A 24,743-nucleotide genomic window follows, 5' to 3' on the forward strand; every position below is an offset into this window, starting at 1 on the left:
GCATATATCATTTTCCTGGTCAAAACTGTTTAAAGATCTTTCATTGCTCTTGATACACATTCTGGGAGCCTATGTGATCCCATTCACTTGTCCAACCTTACTTTGTACCACTCATCCTCTTGCTCTCCACACTCCAGCCATAGGGACTGGCCATTTTAGCTCCTTGGCAAACCAAATTCTTTCACTTCAGAGTTTGGCAAACCAAACTCTTTCTCTTGGCATAAATTCTTCCACTTATATGCTGTAAAAATTCACCCACTTAAACTATACAATGCAGTGGTTTTTAGTATGTTCACAAAGAGTTGTGCATCCATTCTTGCTGTTGCTTTTAGAACATTTTCATCAGTCCATAAAGGACCCTCATAACAGTAGCAGCAGTGGTCACCCTCGATTCCCTTTCCCTCTAGCCCCTGGCTACCACAGGTCTACTTTCTGTCTCTGGATTTGTTGATTCTGGGCCTTTCATATAAATGGAATCCTACAGTAGGTGGCCTTTTATGGCTGGCTTCTTTCTCTTACAATGTTTTCACGGTTTGTTCATGTTGTATCATGTAGCAGCACTTCATGCCTTTTTATTGCTGAATAGATATTCCATTGTGTGGAGAGGTTGTGTTTATCCATTCATCATTTGGTGGATAGTTGGGTTATTTCTACTTTTTAACTGTTACAAATAATGTTATCAACATGTGTACATGTTTTTGTGTGGACGTATGTTCTCATTTCTCTTGGGTATATTCCTAGGAGTAGAATTGCTGGGTCATATGGTAACTCTTTGTTTAAATTTCTGAGGAACTACCAAACTGTTTCTAGAGTGGCTGTAACCTTTTTATAATCCCACCAGCAATACATAAGAATTCTAGTTTCTCCACATTCTTGCCAACATTTGTCTTTTTAATTATAGTCATCCTAGTAGGTATAAAGTAATATATCATTGTTTTGGTTTGCATTTCCCGTATGGATAATGATGTTGAGCATCTTTCATGTGCTTATAGGCCATTTGTAAGTCTTCTTTGGAGAAATGTGTATTCATATCCTTTGTTTATTTTAAAATTGGGTTATCTTACTGAATTGTATTCTTTATGTATTCTAGATACTAAGTCCATTAACAGATAAATGATTTGCAAAAATTTCTCCCATTCTTTGGGTTGTCTTTCACTTTCTGATGGTATCTTTGAAGCACAAAAGTTTTTAATTTTAATGAAGTCCAGTTCGTCTATTTTTTTCTCTAATTGCTGTGCTTTGGTGTCATATCCCATTGCCTAACCCATGGTCCTAACCCATTTACACCTATGTTTTCTTCCAGGAGTTTTATAATTTTAGCTCTTATGTTTAGTTTTATTGTCCACTAAGAGTTAATTTTTGTGAATGATACAAGGAAGCAGTCTAGCTTTATTCTTTTGCATGTGGTCTACAATTAACACAGCACCATTTTCTGAAAAGACTATTTGGTTCCCATTGAACTGTCTTGGCACTCTGTGGTCACTTGACCATTACTGTGAAGGTTTACTTCTGGATCACATCAGAACCTGGGTGGCACAGTGGTTAGGCGTCTGCCTTCTGCTCAGGGTGTGATCCCGGCGTTATGGGATCGAGCCCCACATCAGGCTCCTCTGCTATGAGCCTGCTTCTTCCTCTTCCCACTCCCCCTGCTTGTGTTCCCTCTCGCTGGCTGTCTCTATCTCTGTCAAATAAATAAATAAAATCTTAAAAAAAAAAAAAAAAAGAACCATTTACTTGTTGTACTCTCACTTGACCTCATTTTCTCTTACTTTCTAAAGCTGAGTGCCTCCCTTTCTACCACTTTTCCTGGTTAGTTTGTATTGATCCTTCAGGTCCTATTGTAAGTTTTACTTCTTTAGAGATTCCTAATAATTCTTCAGCTCCTCCTAATCGAAATTAGGCTTTTAGAAAAAATACTACTTCATATTACTTTGTACTTCTGCAGTATACTGCTTTTTAATAATAAATTTATTTGTATATTTTTACTTCAACACTTTTTCCCCCATTAGGGCGCTAGCATCGTGAGAGTAAGAGCTCTGTCTGTTTTGTTTGCTGTTGTATTCTTGGTGCTTCTCACTGTGCCTGTCAATAAAAGCACTTACTGAAAGTCCTGGCAGGCAGTACTTTATTTAAGACTGCATATTTGTTTTGGTGTTGACTTACATTTCATTTTACTTTCTACCTTAGGGTCATGAAATGACAAGCATTGGACTGCTCCTTGGTGTTTCTGCTGCTAAACTAGGCACCATGGATATGTCAATTACTCGGCTTCTTAGCATTCACATTCCTGCCCTCTTACCCCCAACGTCCACAGAGCTTGATGTTCCTCACAATGTCCAAGTGGCTGCAGTGGTTGGCATTGGCCTTGTATATCAAGGGACAGCTCACAGGCATACTGCGGAAGTCCTGTTGGCTGAAATAGGTATGGCATTAAGAGTGCTGTGTCTTCTTCATAAGCATACATTGCCCTCTCCAGAGGAACCAAAGTAAAAATGATAGTAAAATTATAAAAATTAAGGAAAAATAGTAGTTTTGTTAGAATGTTCTGATGCTAATTAAAAAAAATAGCGTAAGTAATATTTTCCAAGGCTGATATTAGTGTGCAGGTTATTAATCTGCGTGTTTATTTGGCCAGCCTGTTGTTGAGCTCCAGAGATCCTATTTAATGAGATAACCTGTGGTCTTAATCACAAGTGAGAGTGCTGTTTATCCTGCTTTGTCTTTACTAGGCAATATCTAGCAGTGATCTGCACTTGAAATGCAAATTTGATTACTTTGGTCCCTAGAAACAGTGTTCATTCTGTTAGACAATAGTACTTTCAAGAGAATGGAAGCGATTGACTCTTGCTTTTCTTCCTTTATGTGCTGGTAGGTATGTTGGTAATGAAATGCATTTTCTCTGTTTTTAATTGAGTCTAAACCTTTTGTGTCTTATGTATTATCTTTTTCTGACAAATGGAAATGCTATTGGCATTATTGATATGTTCACTAATTTAGATACATAGTTCCATGTCTTGTTCTATCCTATTCAGGATCTTTTCTACGTATATTTCAGGATATATTGTTGAAGGTTTATTTTTCTCCAGAATGGTTCTGTTAGTTAGCCGTTGCCACAGTAATGCTACCTAACAAATAACCACAAAATTGGCCCGGCATCTCCGCTTCAGGCCATAGATCTGTGGATGTGCTGCTCTGGCTTTTGCTCCAGATGACTTATTCTGGGGCCCAGGCTAGAGGGTGTGCTTGTGTTTTATGGTGATAACATAAGGTCAAGAGGGAGAACCAAATAATGGAAGCACATTTCAGGCCTTTGCTTACATACTGCCAGCTAAGATCCCAGGCCAAAGTTAGTCACGTGTTCAAGTCCACCATAAGGCTCTGTCAAGAGTATGAATGTATATATACTAGCACTATAGGGCAGTGAAAAATTGACACCAACAATTTAATCTACTACAGTGATGAAATAAATTATTCACAAAACTGAAATTTTTCTGTTACCAAAATATGTAATAGCATAAGTTGGTCTGAGAAACATTTATTCAGAAGATACTCAAGATTGGCTTTTAAAGCTTGTTCATCTGCAAGGTGAATCATAGCACACCTCTTTCGTGTTGTATATGGAGGATTTCTTCTAGATTCGTATGCAATATGCTCTTTTACATAATTACAGTCAGAATGTATATACTATTTTTATATTGCACTTTCCATATATCATTGTTGTAAATGTTTTTAAAAATTAATTTCACATTGTGTAATATCGAATTGGTGTTCTGAAAATCATGTGTTTTCTAATTTTCAGGACTTATTTGGTTTGTTTCTAATTCTTTGCTATTATATATAAACATTACTTTTGTGTAATATTGGTTACTTCTAATTTTTTTTTTTAATTACATTTTCCCTGTGGGTAAAATCCCAGGAGTGTGAAATTTGTTTTGGACAGAGGGGTCTTCATGTATAATACATTTTGCTGCCCTGAAGGGTAGAATTAGAATCAGGGGGTGCTTTTTAAAAGTATGAGTTAGGGGCGCCTGGGTGGCACAGCGGTTAAGCGTCTGCCTTCGGCTCAGGGCGTAATCCCGGCGTTATGGGATCGGAGCCCCACATCAGGCTCCTCCGCTATGAGCCTGCTTCTTCCTCTCCCACTCCCCCTGCTTGTGTTCCCTCTCTCGCTGGCTGTCTTTATCTCTGTCAAATAAATAAATAAAATCTTTAAAAAAAATATATGAGTTAAGTGTCTGAAAACATAATATTTAGCTTAAAAACTGAGAGTCCTACCTGTCCATTATTAGTATTTGAACAGTGGATTGGAAATACTAAAACAAAAACAAAATGCAAGAGATTAAATATTAAAACATTTTTTTAAAAAGATTTTATTTATTTATTTGACAGAGATAGAGACAGCCAGCGAGAGAGGGAACACAAGCAGGGGGAGTGGGAGAGGAAGAAGCAGGCTCATAGCAGAAGAGCCTGATGTGGGGCTCGATCCCAGAACGCCGGGATCACGCCCTGAGCTGAAGGCAGACGCTTAACCGCTGTGCCACCCAGGCGCCCCTAAATATTAAAACATTTTTGAGTGCCCTTCCTTTAAAAAATGTTTCTACTTCTTGATAAAAATTTTTTTTCTTAATAAAATCCAAGGTTTCATAGTGTATAAAAGTCACTGCTTTCAAATTGGTACATTAAAAGAACGATTTTGGGCTTTATTTTGTAGTAAACCAGCAGTTGTGGATACCATTTGTGATAATGTCATGTCTTTCTAAGTGGGGTTTTATTGAATCAATGGTTCTTATGCAGCTTACTAGAAAGCTAATTATAAAACTTATGATAGAATTTTAAGAGGCCAGGAGGCCAGCTTGAACTGTGTTATTTTCTATTTTACAGGACGGCCTCCTGGTCCTGAAATGGAATACTGCACTGACAGGGAGTCTTACTCTTTAGCTGCTGGCTTGGCCCTGGGCATGGTTTGTTTGGGGGTAAGCTTTCCTTGTGCCTTTAGATGCCTCAGTTATGACATCTGCATGTTGAAACAAATGATCTTGACACCTAACTCTGAATATCACTCTGCCTTACTGTGACTTAACCTGATTCTCAGCGTTTTTTTCTTTCTGGATATTTTTCAAAGTGCTGCATTTGAAAATGAAGAGAATTTGTAGTGAAGAGTGGGGCTGTAAGGTTTTTATCCCCCTGGCTTAGATGTAAATGTTCATGAATGAACCTAAGGAATGAACTGTCTCAAAGAATTTAAGACTTAAGATGAAGTGATAACCCCTTCAGACAGAAAAAAGAAAATTGTATATGGTGGGGAGCTATAAGTGTCTACAGTAGTTGCTAGAGATAAACTGTGACCATCTTTTGGTCTCCTGATATTCACTGGGATCTCAGAATGTTGTCGCTGTAGTATTTGCTTTGTGACAGAATGCGATATCATTTTGTTCCATCTTGAACCACATCCATGAGACATAGTGTAGAATTATCAGAAATAATCAAATGACTGTGTCACCTGGAATGTAGGTTCCTTAAGAACCACCAGTACAGTGTTATACTGAAACCAAATTGTATAAAGAAGGGTCACTGTCTGTTAGGTTTTTGATTCTTCACATTTGACACATGAACTAAAGAAGCAGATGGTATAGTGGAAAAGCAGCATACTAGGAATTGGGACCTTGATTTGGTTCTGACCAGTGAGTCATGTCCTTTAACTACAGTATTGTCTAGTGGTTAAGCAACTCCATGGATTGTTTATATCCAACCCTGCCAGTTACTAGCTTTGTAACCTTGGGCTTTGTGTGTGCCTCACTTTCCTCATGTGTAAAATAGTAGCTGTTTGGTAGAATTGTCATATTAAGTAAGTTAGTCCGTGTTTTAAACACACAGAATAGTACCTGAAACAGAGTAAGTGTTCAGTAAGTTTATTATTATAGTTATTGTTGCTGACGTAGTTCATAGGTACAATAGTGAAAGGACTCAGATGTTCATAGGTCAAGTTTCATTTACATACCTAATATTTTCTTTTATTGTTAATATAATTAACTGTATTTTGAAGCTTTAGTTTTGTGAAATGAAAGTATTAACTTGAACATATAAGTAGTGTAATTCTTTTTTTTTTTTTAAGATTTATTTAGTTCTTATTTTAGAGGGAGAGAAAACGTGTGTGCTAGCACGCTCAGGGGGAGGGACAGAGGTAGAAGAGAGAGAGAATCTCCAAAAGACTCCCTGCTGAGCACAGAGCCCAACATGGGACTTGATCTCACAACCCAGAGATCATGACCTGAGCCAAAATCAAGAGTCAGATGCTCAACCTATTGAGCCACCCAGGCACTCCTAAGTATTGTAATTCTTAATGTGAATAATTAAGAGCTTGTTTGAATATTAAGTTATGGATAATAGTTATTTTAATTTAAAAAACCCAACATATCTTGTCTGAAGTTAGTTCATTCTTGTATTTGTCATGGGTATGTGTTATGAATCTTACTCCATAAGATTTCCTTTCATATGTTTGTTGTTTCATTTTCCAGCACGGCAGTAATTTGATAGGTATGTCTGATCTCAATGTGCCTGAGCAGCTTTATCAGTACATGGTTGGAGGTCATAGGCGCTTTCAAGCAGGAATGCACAGGGAGAAGCATAAATCTCCAAGTTATCAAATCAAAGTAAGTCCAAAATAAAGCAACAGAACAAAATTCTGGAAGCTAAGACGTTAATTTGAAAATAGTTATTTTCTTAACCAACATTTGTAAATCTGTTAATTTTAAGCATAGGCTAGTATTCAGAAGAACTTATAATAATTCAGAACTCTTTTACATAAATAAACTTTTTTTTTTTTTTTGATAGGAAGGAGATACCATAAATGTGGATGTAACTTGTCCAGGTGCCACTCTAGCTTTGGCGATGATCTACTTAAAAACCAATAACAGGTATCACATCCCCCCACTTCACTCTTTGCCATGATAGTGTGACTTCCTTTCTGACTTCAGTAGTAAAACTAAATTATTTTAATATGTTTATTTTCCTTGTACTGGATTAGCCTGATTTTGATTCTCTCCAGTACTACAAGTTATACAGATTTTATCTAGAAACGGTGTATTTTGCTGTTTTAATATTTGACAATATAAATTGCCAATTTTTATTTTATAGTTGATGTCACTGGCAATCAAAAAATGCCCAAATTCCTTTTCATTAATTGTGCATGTTATTTGAGGACTGGTTAAGCCAGAATCACTTAGCATTATTCTATTCTTGGTTACCATTTATAAAAACGATTTCTGCTTAGTTCAAGAACTTTCCTAATAATCACACCATCTTCCTTCCCAACTCCCAATAATGAGTGCTGGATACTTGAAAGTAGACTTCTGGCATTCATTCTTTTACATTTTACATACAAGAGTAAGTTGGATAGGAGACATTAAACCAGTTTTAAATTTTAAGTCTTCTAAGCTAAAAAATATTCTAAGATTCAAGATTTTTTTTCGGTTTTGTGAAAAATGAATATATGCAAAATTAACAAAATAGTTAAAAATAGGTATTTATTCATCTATTTTGATGAATATATATGTTAATGCTTTCTTGGTAATGGAGATATTTCAGTGAACAAAACAAAACTAAAAATATCTGTTCCTATAAAGCACATGTCGTGGGACAGCCATTCATACATGACAAATACTGTATTAGAGGGTATAAAGTACTATGAAAAGCAAATAGGGTAGTGGATGGAGTGGGGAAAAGTGTTTTGAAACCTGTCTTGGGATTCCTGATTATTTTGTTCTCTAGTTGAGTAGTAATGGCTACTAATACCCTCCACCAACAGATCTATTGCAGATTGGCTTCGTGCTCCTGACACCATGTATTTGCTGGACTTTGTGAAACCGGAATTTCTCTTGCTTAGGGTATGGTACTTTGTCATTTTTTATTTCTGCTAACATGAGGAGTCTGTTTGTGTTTTTCAAGTTTAGCTTGTGAATATAAATGTTTCTACGAGGGAGACTTTTACTCTTAATCCATCATCTAGATGTAATTGGTAGTATTCTTTTGAAATTTCCCGAATGTAATTTTGTAGGAATGCCAGGAAACGTAACCATGTTGCTATATAATACTAGGAGTTGACATTTCAGCTTTCTTACATTACATTATTCAACAAGCAGTAAGTGGCCCAGGGCGGCTTTATTTTACATTCTTTCATTATTAAGGATGTATGTAGCATTACTATTAAGGGTATAATTAATGACAGTAACTACTTGACATAATTGCCTACATTTTTCCCCTTAATGTTTAAACTTGTATGTTTTTAGCATATGAAAGCTTTTAAGTTATATAGACCGTGCTAAGATTCTTTTCTTTGTGATTTTTCTTTCATGAAGCAAGTTTTTAAAAGTCCTTTAAACTTTGGTAGCAGTTTACTCAATTTTAGGGGTTTTTTTGTGTGTTAAAATCTAAATCTTCAATTTATTTTAATGAGTTTAGCTTAGGTTGATAATATGTACTGTATTTTTCAGAGTTGCTATCAGTTGGGAACTGATTTTTACATTATTTAATATGATCATTGTTGTAAAATCTATGAACTTTGCGTGCTCTGATTGATTTTATCTCTGTTACATTTTTAAGACACTTGCTCGATGCCTGATTCTGTGGGATGATATATTACCAAATTCCAAGTGGGTTGATAGCAACGTTCCTCAAGTGAGTATATATAGTAAACATTGTTATATCTTTAATAGCATAAACTATGGTTTTTTTGTGGGATTTTACAAAACCCTGTAAAATATATATATATATTTTAAATAAAGGTGATACTGTTAATTATAGTATCTCTTGAAAACATGGGAACTTTGAGTTTAAGATTATGTGCCGACCACAGACCACAGTCTTCCCTTTCGGCCCCAGATCCCGAGAAATTGTAGTATTAAAAATTAAATATACCAAAGTACCCTAAAAAATTGTTTTTGACATTTTTATCCTAAGTAAGCTGTCCTTTATGGCACAGACTAGGACCTGCCCTCAGGCCAGAAGCCGTGAAAAGAAACTTACCCAGTGGTTTTCCTGTCTTTCAGGTGTCACCTCTCTAGAACCAGCTTGCTTTTTTTTGATCTCTAGTGCCTTTAGGTTAGGGATTGGGGAACCATGTGCACCTGTTTTTATAAATAAAGTTTTATCAGAACATGGCCATGTCATTCATTTACTTTATTGTAAGGTGGTTTTGTGTTATAACAGCAGAAATCAGGAGTTGCTTTAGAAACTATATAGTCTAAAACCCAGAAATGTTTACTCTTTGGCCCTTTAAGGAAAAGTTTGCTGACTCCTGCCATGATAGTTGATTTTTATATTTTGCCCAGAATTTATACTTGTTATCTGCAGGAGAGTCAGTCTGATAGTTTATTCATCCATTACCTGAAGTCCTGGATTTATTTTTATTTGATTTTTCCAGTTTGTTAACCATTAATGTGAAACAGGTGAGGAAGAGTTGTTTTAATTGACTCGGCCATTTGTCACCAAAATTTTAACTCTTAGCACATTTGGATGTCAGAGATGTCAGTTCTTTCTGAAAGGGCCCTTTAAAATCTATATTGTAGGATAAAATTACACTTTTTCCCCCCATTCCTTCATTCAGTACATATTTGTTGATCTGTAAATGACCTCTGTAAATGCTGAATTCTAGGCTATATTTAACATGCATCCGACATGTGGACTGTCCTCAAGAAACTATAGTAAATTTACTAAGTTTAGTTTACGAAGTTAATAAACATGTACACAAATAACTGTATTCCAGAACAGAAAGTGAAAATCCATGCCAGAGTAGTTTTTAGCTTTTGTGGAAATGTGGTCCTTGGACTTTTAATATAGTTATCTTTCTGCAATTCTTTTACTTCAGATTGAATATTTTAAAATTTGGCCTTGTTTAAATCAGGGATCCCCAAATACATATAACAAGTTCACAGTTCTCTGTTCATTGATACTTCTTATTACTCTCTTACTTCTCTTCTAGTTTTCACTCATTTAATTGATTCTGTAGCCGGGCCCCTTGTAGGGTACAACCTAGTGTCAAAAGAGGTATTAAAAGTTCACTTTGTAAACTGCTTTTTTGTTTGTTTGGACTTAAGGCACATCTAAAATAACAACTAAGGTCTTCATAGCACTTTTTCCTTCATTACAAGCTTTACTATACAACCTTGTTTTGCTTTTAGGCAGTGCTGTACTGTGACTTGTTCTAGTATTGCCCTCAGTGAATGGTGGGAAAAATGTGCTATTTTGTTTATTATCAGTATGTCCGTGCATCCATAAGACTGTGAACTCCTGAAAGTCAGCTGCTGTGTCTTTTCCATCTTTCCTTCCTAGCAACTAGTGCTTAGTAGCAAGAGCTGCTGTTACACTGTTACAATGTGCTCTTAATTGAAAAAAGGTGGAGTGGTCCAGAGTCGCTCAGCTATTAAGAGGTGGGGTAAAACTGAAACTAGCTATTAGGACTTCAGATCTGAAGAGTTTTGCATTGTACCCTGTACAAGACAGAGGAGTTTGGTGGTATTTTCTTGTTCATTTCTTTTATACCTCACCTTGCCCTTAAAGGATTATATTTCTCCCTTTGATTACTCCTTACATTTCTGAGTTTTTTTTAAACTGTAGGAGACCATAGGAAAGATGACAAGGACCAGATTGAGGAGGGGTTCTCCCTCTCCTCCCCCAATTATTTACAACCCAAGTTCTTTTTTTTCTTTTTTTTGGTGGGCAGCAAAGCAAGGTTTATTAAGCAACAGCAAAGTGATAGTATAAAGCTCCCGAGGAGGGAGGGGACCCAAGAGAGTTGCCCTCAACCCTAGTACTTGATGCTTTTTAATGGTTTATGATCAAGTATAGTGTTATAGTAGTGCACAAATTAATGATAATGGTGATGATAGCAGCCAACACTTAAGACTTACTGTGTAGCAGGCATTAATTTTAAGAGCTTTGAGTCAGTTGACTCTTCTAATTCTCACAAGAGCCTAGAAGGTAGGCACTTATCGTGCTCATTTTACAGACGAGACACAGAGCAGTCAAGAAAATTGCTCGTGGTCACAGAGCTAGTGTGGGCCCTGCTGAACCTAGGCCTTAAGCTCCAGTTTTGAAGACAAAAGGAGCTTATAAATGCCTGCTGTCAAAATAGAACTATTCCATTCCTCTATGATGTTATAATAAACACTTTATATAAGTGTTATAATTAGGTTATCTATGTATATATAAATTACTCACTTTGGAATTATATCAGTTTTTCAGAATGCCACTCAATTTCTGAGTAAATAACATTCAAAATTAAAAATAAAGTCTGGAGAGGAAGAAAGATGGAAATAGTTATCAGCCTATATTACACAGCCAGCATAATTGCTTACCTTATTGAGATTATCAAAGAGAAAAGGTATTTCAAGTTTTTTAATTTGGTGATATTCAGTACATAAGATTGTATCATAAGTGAGTTTAGAATATTTATTGGTTTATTATAGACTGCATCCTGAAATGTTACTCTCCTAAAGAGTCTTCTAAAAGATTACAAGAATAATTTTTAAAATTTAGTTTGAAGTTAATTAAATCATTTAATTGGGTAATTTAAATCAAATTTAAATTTGATAAAGTTTTGTTTACTGCTTACACTATAAGGAAAGGGATGTGTTTCTAAATAGTAGTTACAGATAAACACATTGATGGTTTAGTTTAGCGTGGGTAATTAATCTAGTGACTAACCTTACTCTAGTAGGCATAAGGGTAGAAATACCTCATGAATAAGAAGTATATGTCTCTGGTTAGAGTTCTTTCCAGTTGCTTTTTTCCCTTTCCCCACCTTTTTCCCATATCCTTGCTCCAGCCCTGTTCTACAGTCATCTTTGCATTTCAGTTCACTGGTGTGAAATACTGTCACCCTGTTATTGACTCAGAATACACTTCAGTCATCCACTTCATACTCATACAGTCCTATTCAGTTATTGTTGGGTCCATCTTAGATTGAAGTTGGATTGCATTTGATGTGATTAAAATATATGTCTTTGAATGAAATGGCTTATTTTGTATAATTATGACCATGAAAAGCAGTATGTTTTTTCTTTTTCTTTCTTTTTTTTTTTTTTGGTAAGGGACCCTGGGGGAGGGGCAGAGGGAGAGGCAGAGGGAGAGGGAATCTGAAGCAAGCTTCATGCACAGCACAGAGCCCTACGTGGGTCTTGATATCACAACCCTGAGATCATGACCTGAGCCGAAATCAAGAGTCGGATGGTTAACCAACTGAGCCACCCAGGCACCCCAAAAGCAGTATGTTATTTTTCAAATCATTTAATATTTGTAATTTGAATATTAATGTCCAGGTATTCTTGCTTTCTCTTTTGACAGATTATAAGAGAAAATAGTATCTCTCTCAGTGAAATTGAATTGCCTTGCTCAGAGGATTTGAATTTGGAGACTTTGTCGTAAGTCAGAAAATATGTAAATCAAATGAACTATCGTAGTATCTCGCATAAATAAATAGAAATATACTATGTGGGAGAAGTACAGTCCTTGATTTCAGTAATTCTGAATTCCCCATATTTCTAACCATTATTTATCGAGGCTCACAGAGTTGATTTTTTCTTTGTTTCTTTGTTTAGGTTTCTGAAGTGTAGAGCTCTTGCCCTCAAAAAACAGTATCAGAGATTTAACTTATACATATTCCTCTTTTATCCTTTTCATTTAAAAAAATTGGCTGTTATTTTTAAAAATTATTTTCTTTACTGTGTGTGAAACATGCATCAAGATGCACACTTCATCAATGAGGGCTGCATGGTCCTTCTACTGAAGAAACCTGCTGATGGAGCAGAGGCACAGTTGAGCATTCCCAGAAGAATATAAACTAGTTTCAAGAACAGGAATATTTATTATTTTTATCCCCAGAATATAGTAATAATGAATTTTTAAAGCAAAACAATGGTAGTATTAAATTTCTTGTCATCTGTTTTCAGGCAAGCACATGTCTACATAATTGCAGGAGCCTGTTTGTCTCTGGGTTTTCGATTTGCTGGCTCAGAAAACTTATCAGCTTTTAACTGTTTGGTAAGAAGTATCTTAGTTTACTCTGTGCTCTTTTTTAACAAAGTGTTGATACGCTTCTTTTAACCTCAGATTTTTTTCTTTTGCTTTTCCAGCATAAATTTGCAAAAGATTTTATGACTTATTTGTCTGCACCTAATGCTTCCGTAGTAAGTCTTTTTATGATCATTCTCTTTGGGAATAAAACTGAACTTGAAGAAAATTCACTGATAATTCAGTTACCTGTGTGTTGTTAAGCATCTCTACAGTTTGTTTGAGTTTAAAATGGGATATTTGAAGTTTTGGCTTATCTTTGTATTTGTGTTTTGGGGTATTAATTAAATGAAAGTATGCCGACCCTTGAAGGATGTACAGGTCTCTAATTCTTGTGATAACAAAAACCGTATCCTTCATGGATTGTTGTACCCAATGCCATTCTAAGGACTGATTATTGATAACTGCTTTTTAAAAAAAAAAATTAGTGATTAGTAAAAATGCAGTTCCTTTTGAGGCATTGCTGCTCTAATGACAGGAGATCATAAGATTTTATTTCCTGATAAAACCACACAGATTTTTTGCAACATTATATATAATGTGAGAAAGCTGGAAAATCAGCCTGAAAGTAGTTAGGTAAATTTGATTATGGTGTATGTAGACATTGTTATACAATGGAGCTATCAAACTTGTGCTATAAGAATTTTTTATGAGTAAAAATTGTTTATATATAATAGATTTAAAAAGTTAAAAATATCATGTATAGTAATATCTCAATTTCATTTGAAAAAAAACTCGTAGATACCAGAAAAGATTTAGGGAAAAGGCCAGAATGTTTATGGCAGTTCTCTCTGGGTGTTAGTATTCCAAGGAATTGTTACTTCCTTTTTGATACTTTATTTTCTGAATTTTCTACATAACTTAAATTTCATAATCAGAGAAAATTTTGTTTTTACAGATTTTTTAAAGTTGTAAGTATTTATAGTCTAATGATGGTCAATTTAGTTTCGATAATAAATGTAATGCAACAGTTGTAGTAAGTCCTCTTTTTGCATTTCCAGACAGGTCCTTACAACCTAGAAACCTGCCTCAGTGTGGTGCTGCTGTCTCTTGCCATGGTAATGGCTGGCTCGGGGAACCTAAAGGTTTTGCAGCTTTGTCGCTTCTTACACATGAAAACGGGTGGTGAAATGAACTATGGTTTCCACTTAGCCCATCACATGGCCCTTGGACTTCTGTTTCTGGGAGGAGGAAGGTAAATGAATATATGTTTTTTGTTTAATGAAAAGATCTCATGAACAAGACCTATAAGAGTGAATTATTTTGGTTTTGAAGATACTTGAAAATTTTTGATCCTGACTAGCTGTTAGCATATTGAGGAGCATTGTTACACTTTAAAACAGCTTTTTTTAAGCTTAACCATCAATTTATGCCTTACTTAGTAGAGTTACCATCCACGCTGTATATTTGCAGGAGTCGGTACTCAGTTCTTCAGTGTATCACCTCTTGTTCCCCACTGTTGAATGACTTTGACCCTCTTCCTGAACTACTCTCTCACAAGGGTTATGAACAGTATCAGTCATCAAGTCCTATGAGAGTTTCTTAGTTTTCCCTTTCTTTGCTCTTTCCAGCATCTGTCATTCCTGACCACTTCATCTTCTTACAAGACTTCCCTGTAGATCTAGATAGAACTCAGAATAGCTGTCTCTACCCCTGCTGTGCCTCTCCTGTTAACTATTACTTTCACTTCTACCCCAAAATAATCACTGTTTAGTCTCCTAACACCTTAGACTGGCTCTGCCTGTTTTTGAAATTCAAATGGAATCATACACTGTGTATTATTTTATACTTACAGTTGGCCCTTGACCAGCATGGGTTTGAACTGCGCAGGTCCACTTACACATGATTGTTTTGGTTAAATACAGTACAGTGCTATAAATATATTTTGTCTTCCTTTTCTGTAGCTTACTTTATTGTAAGAGTACAGAATATAGTACCTATACCATACAAAATATGTGTTTATCTACTGTTTATGTTATCAGTAAGGCTTCTAATCAATAGTAGGTTATTAGTTAAGCTTTGGGGAAGTTGTAAGTTATTCATAGACTTTTTACTGTGCAGGGTGGTTGGTACCTCTAACCCTCACATTGTTCAGGGGTTAGCTGTACTTCTTTAGCTCAACATTGTTTCTGAGATTCATCCGTGTTGCGTGTAGCAATGGTCTTTTCCTGTTCTGTGCTGTATGATTATACCACAGTTATTGATCTACTCTGCTCTTGATGGGTGTGTTGTTTCTAGTTTAGGGGTGTTATGAATATTCTTGTGCATGTCTTTGATTTTGTTGTATCTAGATATGTGTGTGGATCTGTGCGTGTGTATGTATGCTTAACTCCTGTAGATGATGCCATTGGTGCTCCAGATAGACCCATCAGTGAGTGTTGTATGCCATTCCAGTTGCTCCCCATCCTTCTTAACACTTGTTTTATTGCTAGTCTTTTTAATTTTGCCATCTGGTAGTAGTTGTGGTTTTAGTTTCCATTTCTCTGAATAATGATATTTAGCACCTTTTATATCTTCAGTGGCTATCTGGAAATCTCCTTTTGTGTTGTCTAAGTCTCCTGCTACCTGTTTTCGTATTGGCTTAGTTATTTCTTTAAAAATTTTATTTGTGGTAATATACACATAAAATTTATTTTTTAATTTCTGAATGTGCAGTTCAGTAGTAGTTAGCGTGTTCACTAATCTCTAGAACTTTTCCACCTTGCAGAACTGAAGTTCTGTCCCCTTTAAACAACAGCTCCTCGTTGCCCCCTTCTCCCAGCCCCTGATGGCCTCTCTTCTACTCTGTTTCTGTTCATCTGACTATTCTGTATTGGTTTATCATTATGATCCTGAACCTGTCACTCTTACGTGTTGTACTTACCTTCTCCTGCTGTATGGTTCACCTTTTAACTCTCTTAATGGTGTCTTTTGATGAACAGAGTTATTAACATTTTTCTTTTATGGTTTATACTTTTTTGTCCTTCTGATGAAATATTTCCTTACCCCCCTCCCCCAAATGAAGATACTCTCTTTATTTTCTATAAGTTTTTTAGCTTTTCCATTTACATTTGGATATAAAATCTACCTGTACCTGATTTTTCTGTATGATTTTTTGATATTTGATGCCCCACTATTATTGAAAAGTTTATCTTTTCTCCACTGTTCTGCAGTACTATTTTTGTTATAAATTAAGTGTCCATACGTATACATTTATTTCTGGGCCATTCTGTTCAGCTGGTCTATTTTTCTATATTTGCACAATACCACAGCCTTAATGGTTGTACTTTTATAATAAGTCTTGATGTCAGGTAGAATTAATCTTCCAAACTGTGATTTCTTCTTCAAAAGTGTGTTTTTCTGTTCTTGGCTCCTTGAATTTTTATGTGAATATTGGTTGTTTATGATTTTCCACACTGAATAACCTGATAAAATATTGATGAGAATATGAGTCTATATATTGGTTTGGGAGGAATTGAAATCTGTTATAATATTGAGTCTTTCAATTTGTGAATATGGTGTATTGTTTCATTTATTTAGCTTTAATGTGTGTGACCTTGGTCAACTGATACAATTTCTACAAGTCATATAGGTTTATTTTTTTCTCTTCTATAAGACTGAATTAAACATTGGAGCTCACCTTTCTGGAAGTATAAAAAGTAAAGATTATCAGAAAGGTGTGCTTTCTTTTTTAACAGGTTTTATAGACTTGTTCTTTCTGTAATTATTTAGAATTAAGAATGGTTAAAGAAATCTTACTATGAAAATTCTTCTTTATGATTTTTGAAAACTTATTTTCCTTTCAAAACAAACCCCTGCGTCTCTCTTGTTCTCTTATTCATTCTTTTTTTTTTAAATTTCAATTCCACTATACTCTTATTCAATCTTATTTTTCATTGTTTCACACTGTGACCTTGCTCTGCTTTCATATTGAATAGATTTTCTCCCACTCTGCTTTTGTAATGATTCCTGGTCTTTAAATGGTTATGCACACTCTGTGACAACATTTAGATTTCTCATTGCATAGCCACATCCTATGTTTAATCTCAAAATTTCTAACATTAACATATAATGTTTATCTTTGGATTTTGGTTTTGTCAAAATGGTAAAGAGATAGGGGTGCCTGGGTAGCGCAGTCGTTAAGCATCTGCCTTCGGCTCAGGGCGTGATCCCGGTGTTCCGGGATCGAGTCCCACATCGGGCTCCTCCGCTGGGAGCCTGCTTCTTCCTCCCACTCCCCCTGCTTGTGTTCCCTCTCTCGCTGGCTGTCTCTCTGTCAAATAAATAAACAAAATCTTTAAAAAGAAAAAAATGGTAAAGAGACAATGGCCTGTTTTATGCACATGTGAAAATAGATATATTTCCTTAAATTTCCTAGTCTCTTCTTCCTAATTCATTAAATATGTGTATATATAACTGTTAAGTTCTTACTTAATACCTTAATTATTAAAATAGATAAAGACTTGGGGATATGTATGTGTGTGTATGCATGTGAATGTATATAATAAAATATATATGTATATTGATTATCTGTAACAGTGGTTTTATGTAATGTCTGGTACCATGTTTTTTCAAAATATTTGTGAGAAAAACTTTAGAACTTTAGAGTAATCTGCCTGTTTGCCGTGTGGAGTTTGAGCAACTGTAAAATAATATAAGGAACATCTCAAAAGATTTTATTAAGAGCATGTGGCCTTTATTTATTTTAAAGATTTTATTTATTTATTGAGAGAGAGAGCACGAGTAGGGGGAGACGGAGAAGCAGGCTCCCTTTTGAGCAGGGAGCCTGATCAGGGCTCAATCTCAGGACCCTGGGGTCATGACCCGAAGCCAAAGGCAGATGCTTAACTGACTGAACCACCCAGGTGCCCCAAAAGTATGTGGCCTTTATAAAAATAAGTTTATCATATTGATAAGAAAAAAACTATTTGTACTTGGAGGAATAGTTGTTACACATTCATTGTAACTTTTTATGATAACTTTTACCTTTTCATTTAGTCCATCATTCTAAAGAAATGCTTAGGCTTTACAGAAACAGAAAAAAGTTTGAGATATACCCAGTTACAAACCTTGTATTTTTAGAAGTGAGGGTTATTATTATCTCAGGAGGTATGTATACAACTGGAGAAGTGGTATCGTTCATACGTGATTTTTTCAAAATCTGTTATCTCTAGGATTGCATTCACGGTCCTCATTACTGTGATATTTTCGGTTAAAAAACCATGTTTGTTAATTCAGGTTTTGAAAGTTAGCATCTGTGAGATGTTGGTTCTGCTTTCATTAGTAGATGATCTTGAGATGGCTTAAAGACTCACTGAAAAGTGAAACGTTGACAGTGTTGACACACTTGTATCTATCAAGGCGTTTCATCAGTGGACCTTGCCACAGTACCCCAATTTCCTGATTCTCAAGAAGGCCTTCGAAGTTTGCACAGTATAATTAATAATGTCCTTCCCTCCTGCATTTGTTTCGCAGGTACTCTTTGAGTACGTCAAACTCTTCCATTGCTGCTCTCCTCTGCGCCCTTTACCCGCATTTCCCGGCTCACAGCACTGACAACCGGTGAGTCTCTGTCCTCAGTGTGATCTTGCATAAGGTAAGGTCCCTGAAGGGTAATTTGATGGTGCTTTGGTTCCATGGACTCATTTCCAAATTAGTTTATTCTCTTCTTGAACTTAGTTATCTTCCTGACTGAATCTTTTAAAACGTTTCTCTAAGTATTAGACCAAAAGTGGACTTTGGACATCTGATGGACTGATTGATCAGTCTTCCACCATTCTTTCATAGGTAGAACTGCTGTAAACCCAGAAGTGGGCCAAACAAGGTTATCTTTACGGAAAAATTAATCAAACAAAAGATAGTAACCAACAGAAGCAAGACGATATATTTTATACCATAATTGTTTAATTCTAAGAGAGAAATTGGTCTGATTTAGTGGCAGTGTCTATATGAATTCCTTTTTTCCCCCTTTTACATGAACGGTGAGAAGTTTTCTATTAATGAGATAGAAGGGACATGAAAAGCAAAATGCAGCAAAGAATCAGAGACAGCTTAGAAGTGGCAGTGAGCCCTAGAACCTCAGACACGTAGGAAAGATGTGATCGTACAACAGCTCTGCATTTGCGAGCACAAAGAACCGTCAGGGCTGCAGCCTCCCCGGCAGGTTCCAGCATAGCTGATTCCTGCGGCATGTGCAGGAGGGGGAGGAGATAGCTCCTTAAGTTCCAGTGACGTTCCAGGATGACCAGTGTGTTCAACTCAGCTCTCAAGAGAAGCTTCAAGAGATGGAGCACTGACCGTGGTAACTAAGCTGTCACGCTCTAGTGCAATGTAGTTTAAAATAGCAATAATAAATGAAAGTTAGCTGTTTTATAAAAGCGGCCTGATCTGACGTCCAAACTCTGATGATAGGTGGAGCACAAGCATATTCTTGTTAAATTAATGCAACTCTGACAAGTGGTCTCTTGCTTGTCAGTTTAGGAAGACTTTTTGAGTTGTTAAAGTCAGTAATTAGTGGTTAGGGTACAACAAAGAGCCACACTTCAGTATTGCTGGGAGAGTCATTTGGTTTAGCTATTTTAAAGCAATTTGGTGATAAGCACCAAGAACCTTTGTGCAACTGATAAATATCCTTTTTTTCTGGCTTTGATTGCTTTTAATTCCTTTTTTTTTTTTTAAACAACAGATCTATACCTTTATTTATTTATTTTTCGGTGAGGTTAAATCCTTGAGGGGTACAGCATCACACAGATTCTGTGGCCAGAGGCTTTAGCAGGAAGGTTGCTTTGGAATTTGGCACGAACCATGCCACTGTTTCCAGGAGCATGAGTTACTTTTTCCCAGTCACTGTGTCATTCTTCGCTTTGTACATATAAGCGTATCTCTTGCCTAGATAGAATTCAGTTTCATTTCAAGCATGAACACTATCAATTTTAAGAAGACCTGTGTGCTCTCTCTGGTTCCGGAGACCCTGCTTATAGCCAGTAAAAATGGCCTCGGACCACAGCCTTCCAGACACATTTGTCATTTTAGGAGTCTCTTCTCAGTTGGCCCCACTTACTTGCACCCAGAGTTCGGCAGCAGAAGCCCCTCTTTGCTTTTAATTCTAATTAATTTATAGGAAAGGGTAGGTTTGGGTGGGAAAAGGGAGGCTATTGCTGTAACTAAAATTTAAAAAGAAAAATTTGAAGTCTCATTTTATCCTTTTATGGCATCTTAAAATGTAAAAACTTCTTTGTCTAAATGCTACAATATATATTTTAAAATTAAAAAAAATTTTTTTTGAAAACCCAGAAAAGCACACACACAGAAAAACATCATAATCTCCCCCATTAGTTTTCAGTGTCCTAGGTCCCAGGTGTGTGTATGTATTTGTGTAAAGATGCATACGTAGAAGAGCTTCCCTTCTCCCTACCAGCCCTTAAGCCAGAAAAACAAAGAACTAGAAATAGTCCCTTGGAAAGTAAAAAGGTGCCTGTGTGGGGCATTAAAGGATTATTTGAGAACTGATTTTATAAGTGATGAATTTATCGGTAAATATTTTCATGTTAAGATAATTTTTACCTCATCTATAAAGCCTTAACTGTGAAAATGCAAGTAAGGAATTCTTGAGTCAAGGATCATGTGTCTATAATTTTTTAAAGAGAATCTCTCCCATTAGTTTTTAATTGAATCTCATCGTCTTCCTTTAGGATGACTGTCATGGGAAGATAGCAACCCCACCTTCTGTCGTGGTTCCATGTGTGGGCAGCAGCAGATTGTAGAGCTCACGCTGTCGTCACCCATTTGTTACCTTCTTTCTGTGTTTTCTGTGAATAGGTACCATCTCCAGGCTCTGCGGCACCTGTATGTGCTGGCTGCAGAGCCAAGGCTTCTAGTGCCTGTGGATGTGGACACAAACATGCCCTGCTATGCCCTTTTAGAAGTCACCTACAAGGTAATTCTTTCCTCCTTTCATTTATTTGTAATTTTGTTACCACTCATACACCTTTGCAGGTCAAAATATTTCAAAAATGTTGTTCTTTAAAAGATGACAGAGTGAATTAATCTCTTATAAAAATTGAAGCTTCTGAAGTTCTTGTACATCCTGCCAGGCCGTTTGGGCTCATTTGTAGTTTATGAGGGTAGTATTTTAGAAGTCATCAGCTGCTCTTTTATCCCTAGAGCCTATAGTTTGAAAATGTCCTTGTTCACTAAAGTGTTCTAAAGAATGAGTCGAGTTAGAACTATTCTTAGGTTTGTTTGCAGAGTGCTTTAAGATCATGTATTTGATGAGAGATCTTTGATTTAGACACAGAATGTAAGTCATGTATCCTTCCTTCATTCGGATTATTATTAAGTACCTCTGTGCATCAAAACTATGCAAAGGCTCTGGGGTATAAAAATTACATCATTGTATTCCTTAAGGACCTCCTGTCCATTGGATAGCCAGACATGGGTGCAGTAAGAATAGAATGGGGGGGTATGTGTAGAATGCAAGGGAGCGGAGGAGAACTGTCCCTCCAGCTGCTGAGGGTTGGGGAAGTCGTCATGCTAGACACAGTGTTTCGGCTGAGATTTGCCAGCTGCGCAGAGGCACGTTCCCAGAAGACAACATGCGCAAAAACCCAGAGGCCTCAGAAGTACAGATCTTCTGTACTGTTAGCGTGTGAATGGCGTAAGGTGATGCAGTCCCTGCAAAGGATTGTAGGCTTAGCCCTTAAGACTTGATACCAGAGGGGTGCCTGGGTGGCACAGCGGTTAAGCGTCTGCCTTCGGCTCAGGGCGTGATCCCGGCGTTATGGGATCGAGCCCCACATCAGGCTCCTCTGCTATGAGCCTGCTTCTTCCTCTCCCACTCCCCCTGCTTGTGTTCCCTCTCTCGCTGGCTGTCTCTATCTCTGTCAAATAAATAAATAAAATGTTTAAAAAAAAAAAAAAAAAAAGACTTGATACCAGAGAGTATTTCATGCCATTTGACCATCTGTGTAGAAACTGGGGGAAAGAGAAGTACAGAGCGGAGATGTTTCTTCTTTGTAGCTTCCCCTAACCACACAGTGAATTGTGGCTGTTCTTTTACGTTTGTAAAGGGTACTCAGTGGTATGAACAAACCAAAGAAGAATTGATGGCTCCTACCCTTCTTCCAGAACTCCACCTGTTAAAGCAGGTAAGTGGGATGTGATTTAGGAAGATCTCTGCAGGAGGTTAATTCAACCAGAATAGTATAGCATCAAAGGTAGCTAAGTAAAAGTCTATGCTTTCTTGGTGTTCTGTAGGAAATAGGAAAGCAACCCAGGAGGAATTGTCATGAGGAACAGAGAAGGTCTTTACTTGCTGATCTTTACTGAGAGGTTAGATGGCCGTAGAACTTAATTCACGTACATTTTTGTGTAGAAATGAAGCTTGTTAACTTGTCAGTATCTCTTTCCAGCCTAGTTATTTTTATTTTCTCTGAGAAACATGGGTTTCATTTTGTCAAACTAGCACTTTTTTAGCGTTCGATTGACTGTGTTCATATTTCTCTTGTTAGATTAAAGTAAAAGGCCCACGATACTGGGAACTGCTCATAGATTTAAGCAAGGGAACACAACACTTGAAGTAAGTATACTGAATTTCTTACATGTATCTGTGAAGTGAATAGAAGTATATGGGAAGGTAGAAATTGCAGATTATTATCTAGAATGTTCCTTGTTATCCGTTGATCTCATGCAAGACAGTAGAGTATATGTTGAATAAAGTGGTCTATAATTTTGAAACAGAATTTGTATTAGAAAATTAGTTTTAGTTTTCTTTTTTTTTTTTTTTAAAGATTTTATTTACTTATATGACATGGCAGGGGGTGGGGGGAGAGCAAGCACAAGCAGGGGGAGCGGCAGGCAGAGGGAGAAGCAGGCTCCCTGCTGAGCAAGGAGCCTGATGTGGGGCTCGATCCCAGGACCCTGGGATCATGACCCGTGCCGAAGGCAGCTGCTTAACTGGTTGAGCCACCCAGGTGCCTGAGTTTTAGTTTAGAAGACAAACCCTCACTAGTTATATTTATTCATTGAGAAACTTGTAGTGACCTAAGTTGGTACAGTAACGGAATGATCTGTTGGAGCAGTAATGAAAGATAATCAGCGTAAGAAAATAAGGCTGGGGGGCGCCTGGGTGGCTTAGTTGGTTAAGCGTCTGCCTTCAGCTCAGGTCACGATCCCAGGGTCGTGGGATCAGGCCCTGCATTTGGCTCCCTGCTCACTGGGAAGCCTGCTTCTGCCCCTCTCTCTGCCTGTCCCTCCCCCTGCTTGTCCTCTCTCTCTGTGTCAAATAAATGAGTAAAATCTTTGAAAAGAAAAAAGAAAGGCTGGGGGGAAAAAAAAGTAAGGCTGGCATGTATGTCTGTCTATAAAGGGAACTTTATAACAATTGATGTTTGTCAGACCACATCTTTACATCTTTTTATCATTGTTTTGTTGGATTGTTCTCATAAAATTAAGATTATGATAGATTGTTTTTGGGTGGAAATAATCATATGCAAGTAATTAATGAAGAGTGTTAATTTTATAACTTGAGTAGTGTGTAAATTAAGTCTTTAAATTTCTAGAAAGTTTAACAAGCCCATAAGAGTTTTTATAGTTTGGTCCCGATTTATATTTCCCTTAAACTCTCTATATGATAGCTGTTTTCTGTATTGTTCTCTTTAGATTTGCAGCATTAATTTTTTAATGTTGCAAACCAATCAGTAGATATTCAGTACCTCCAGTGGATAGAGGATAAAGGGAATATGAAGAAGTGTTAGATAAAATATTGCCTTTGAAGCATACACTTGAGTGGGCAGAGCACCTTTTTACTTAACTAAGCTCTGTGAACCTCAACACCAAAGAAAAGTAGAACTTTATTTGGCTTTCTCATAGAGACTGATTTAATTTTAGGCACAGTAAATAATCATGTACCCTACTGGAAAATGATAAAGACTTCATCTCATGTGAACGTGGTGTTAGGAGACATTATGTTTCCAGCTGAGAACTACAAATAATACCTCACGTAAAATTCATTCTTGTTTTTTGTTTTTTTTTTTTTTTCCCCAGATCAATCCTTTCTAAGGATGGAGTTCTGTATGTTAAGCTCAGAGCAGGTCAGCTCTCCTACAAGGAAGATCCAATGGGGTGGCAAAGTTTGTTGGCCCAGACTGTGGCCAACAGGAACTCTGAAGCTCGGGCTTTCAAGGTAGTATTGATTGGTTAAAAACTGAAGGATGAGATGGAATAATTACAAATCCCACAGCCCACCCAAAGCATGTACTTTTGTGATAACATTTATGGGACCATTCAGGTGAATCTGCTCTCTCATCACTGCAGATTATAAAGACTGGATCTACTTGTTGTTTTATGTAGTAAGTATAATAAAATATGGGCCATCTGCCAGGACTCTAAGGATGACTTATATTTAGCAGTAGGGACAATATATCTTAACACTGTAAAAATGTTTAGCTTAATAATTTTACTTATCAATCTTCAAATCTGTTAAGATTTGCTTAATTCATGGCAGAAATAGAAGAAGATTTTTACAAGGTAACACTAATTAGTTTCTGTTTTAAACCCCCCATTGTTGGTTAAATCTTGGTGAGGATAAAATGATGACAGATTTATTTTATCAGTTCGCTTTATTCTCATAGTACTTAACTGCTGATTCGAGTATTTCGAATGAAAAGTTAGAGTGCATGAGAGAATCTCATTCCCATCTC

The 24,743-nt window shown here is 36.6% G+C and overlaps 1 protein-coding gene and 1 pseudogene across 8 annotated transcripts in view; one reads left to right on the forward strand and one right to left on the reverse strand.

The window, feature by feature from the left end:
• Positions 1 to 24,743, forward strand: part of ANAPC1 (anaphase promoting complex subunit 1) — a 91,420-nt gene that overhangs the window by 52,799 nt on the left and 13,878 nt on the right. For all 8 annotated transcript variants that reach the window (XM_034659532.1, XM_034659534.1, XM_034659535.1 and 5 more), the window contains 15 exons: positions 2,188 to 2,422; positions 4,882 to 4,973; positions 6,516 to 6,650; positions 6,832 to 6,914; positions 7,805 to 7,883; positions 8,599 to 8,673; positions 12,340 to 12,416; positions 12,945 to 13,035; positions 13,128 to 13,181; positions 14,067 to 14,260; positions 18,520 to 18,606; positions 20,863 to 20,980; positions 22,113 to 22,190; positions 22,554 to 22,621; positions 24,088 to 24,226. In XM_034659532.1, coding sequence (XP_034515423.1) covers positions 2,188 to 2,422; positions 4,882 to 4,973; positions 6,516 to 6,650; positions 6,832 to 6,914; positions 7,805 to 7,883; positions 8,599 to 8,673; positions 12,340 to 12,416; positions 12,945 to 13,035; positions 13,128 to 13,181; positions 14,067 to 14,260; positions 18,520 to 18,606; positions 20,863 to 20,980; positions 22,113 to 22,190; positions 22,554 to 22,621; positions 24,088 to 24,226 — 1,605 coding nt within the window. The remainder of the gene's footprint in view (positions 1 to 2,187; positions 2,423 to 4,881; positions 4,974 to 6,515; positions 6,651 to 6,831; positions 6,915 to 7,804; positions 7,884 to 8,598; positions 8,674 to 12,339; positions 12,417 to 12,944; positions 13,036 to 13,127; positions 13,182 to 14,066; positions 14,261 to 18,519; positions 18,607 to 20,862; positions 20,981 to 22,112; positions 22,191 to 22,553; positions 22,622 to 24,087; positions 24,227 to 24,743) is intronic.
• On the reverse strand, positions 19,764 to 20,071 carry LOC109490408 (annotated as a pseudogene).

The sequence above is a fragment of the Ailuropoda melanoleuca genome, chromosome 4, assembly GCF_002007445.2.
Source record: "Ailuropoda melanoleuca isolate Jingjing chromosome 4, ASM200744v2, whole genome shotgun sequence".
NCBI classification, from domain to species: Eukaryota; Metazoa; Chordata; class Mammalia; order Carnivora; family Ursidae; genus Ailuropoda; species Ailuropoda melanoleuca.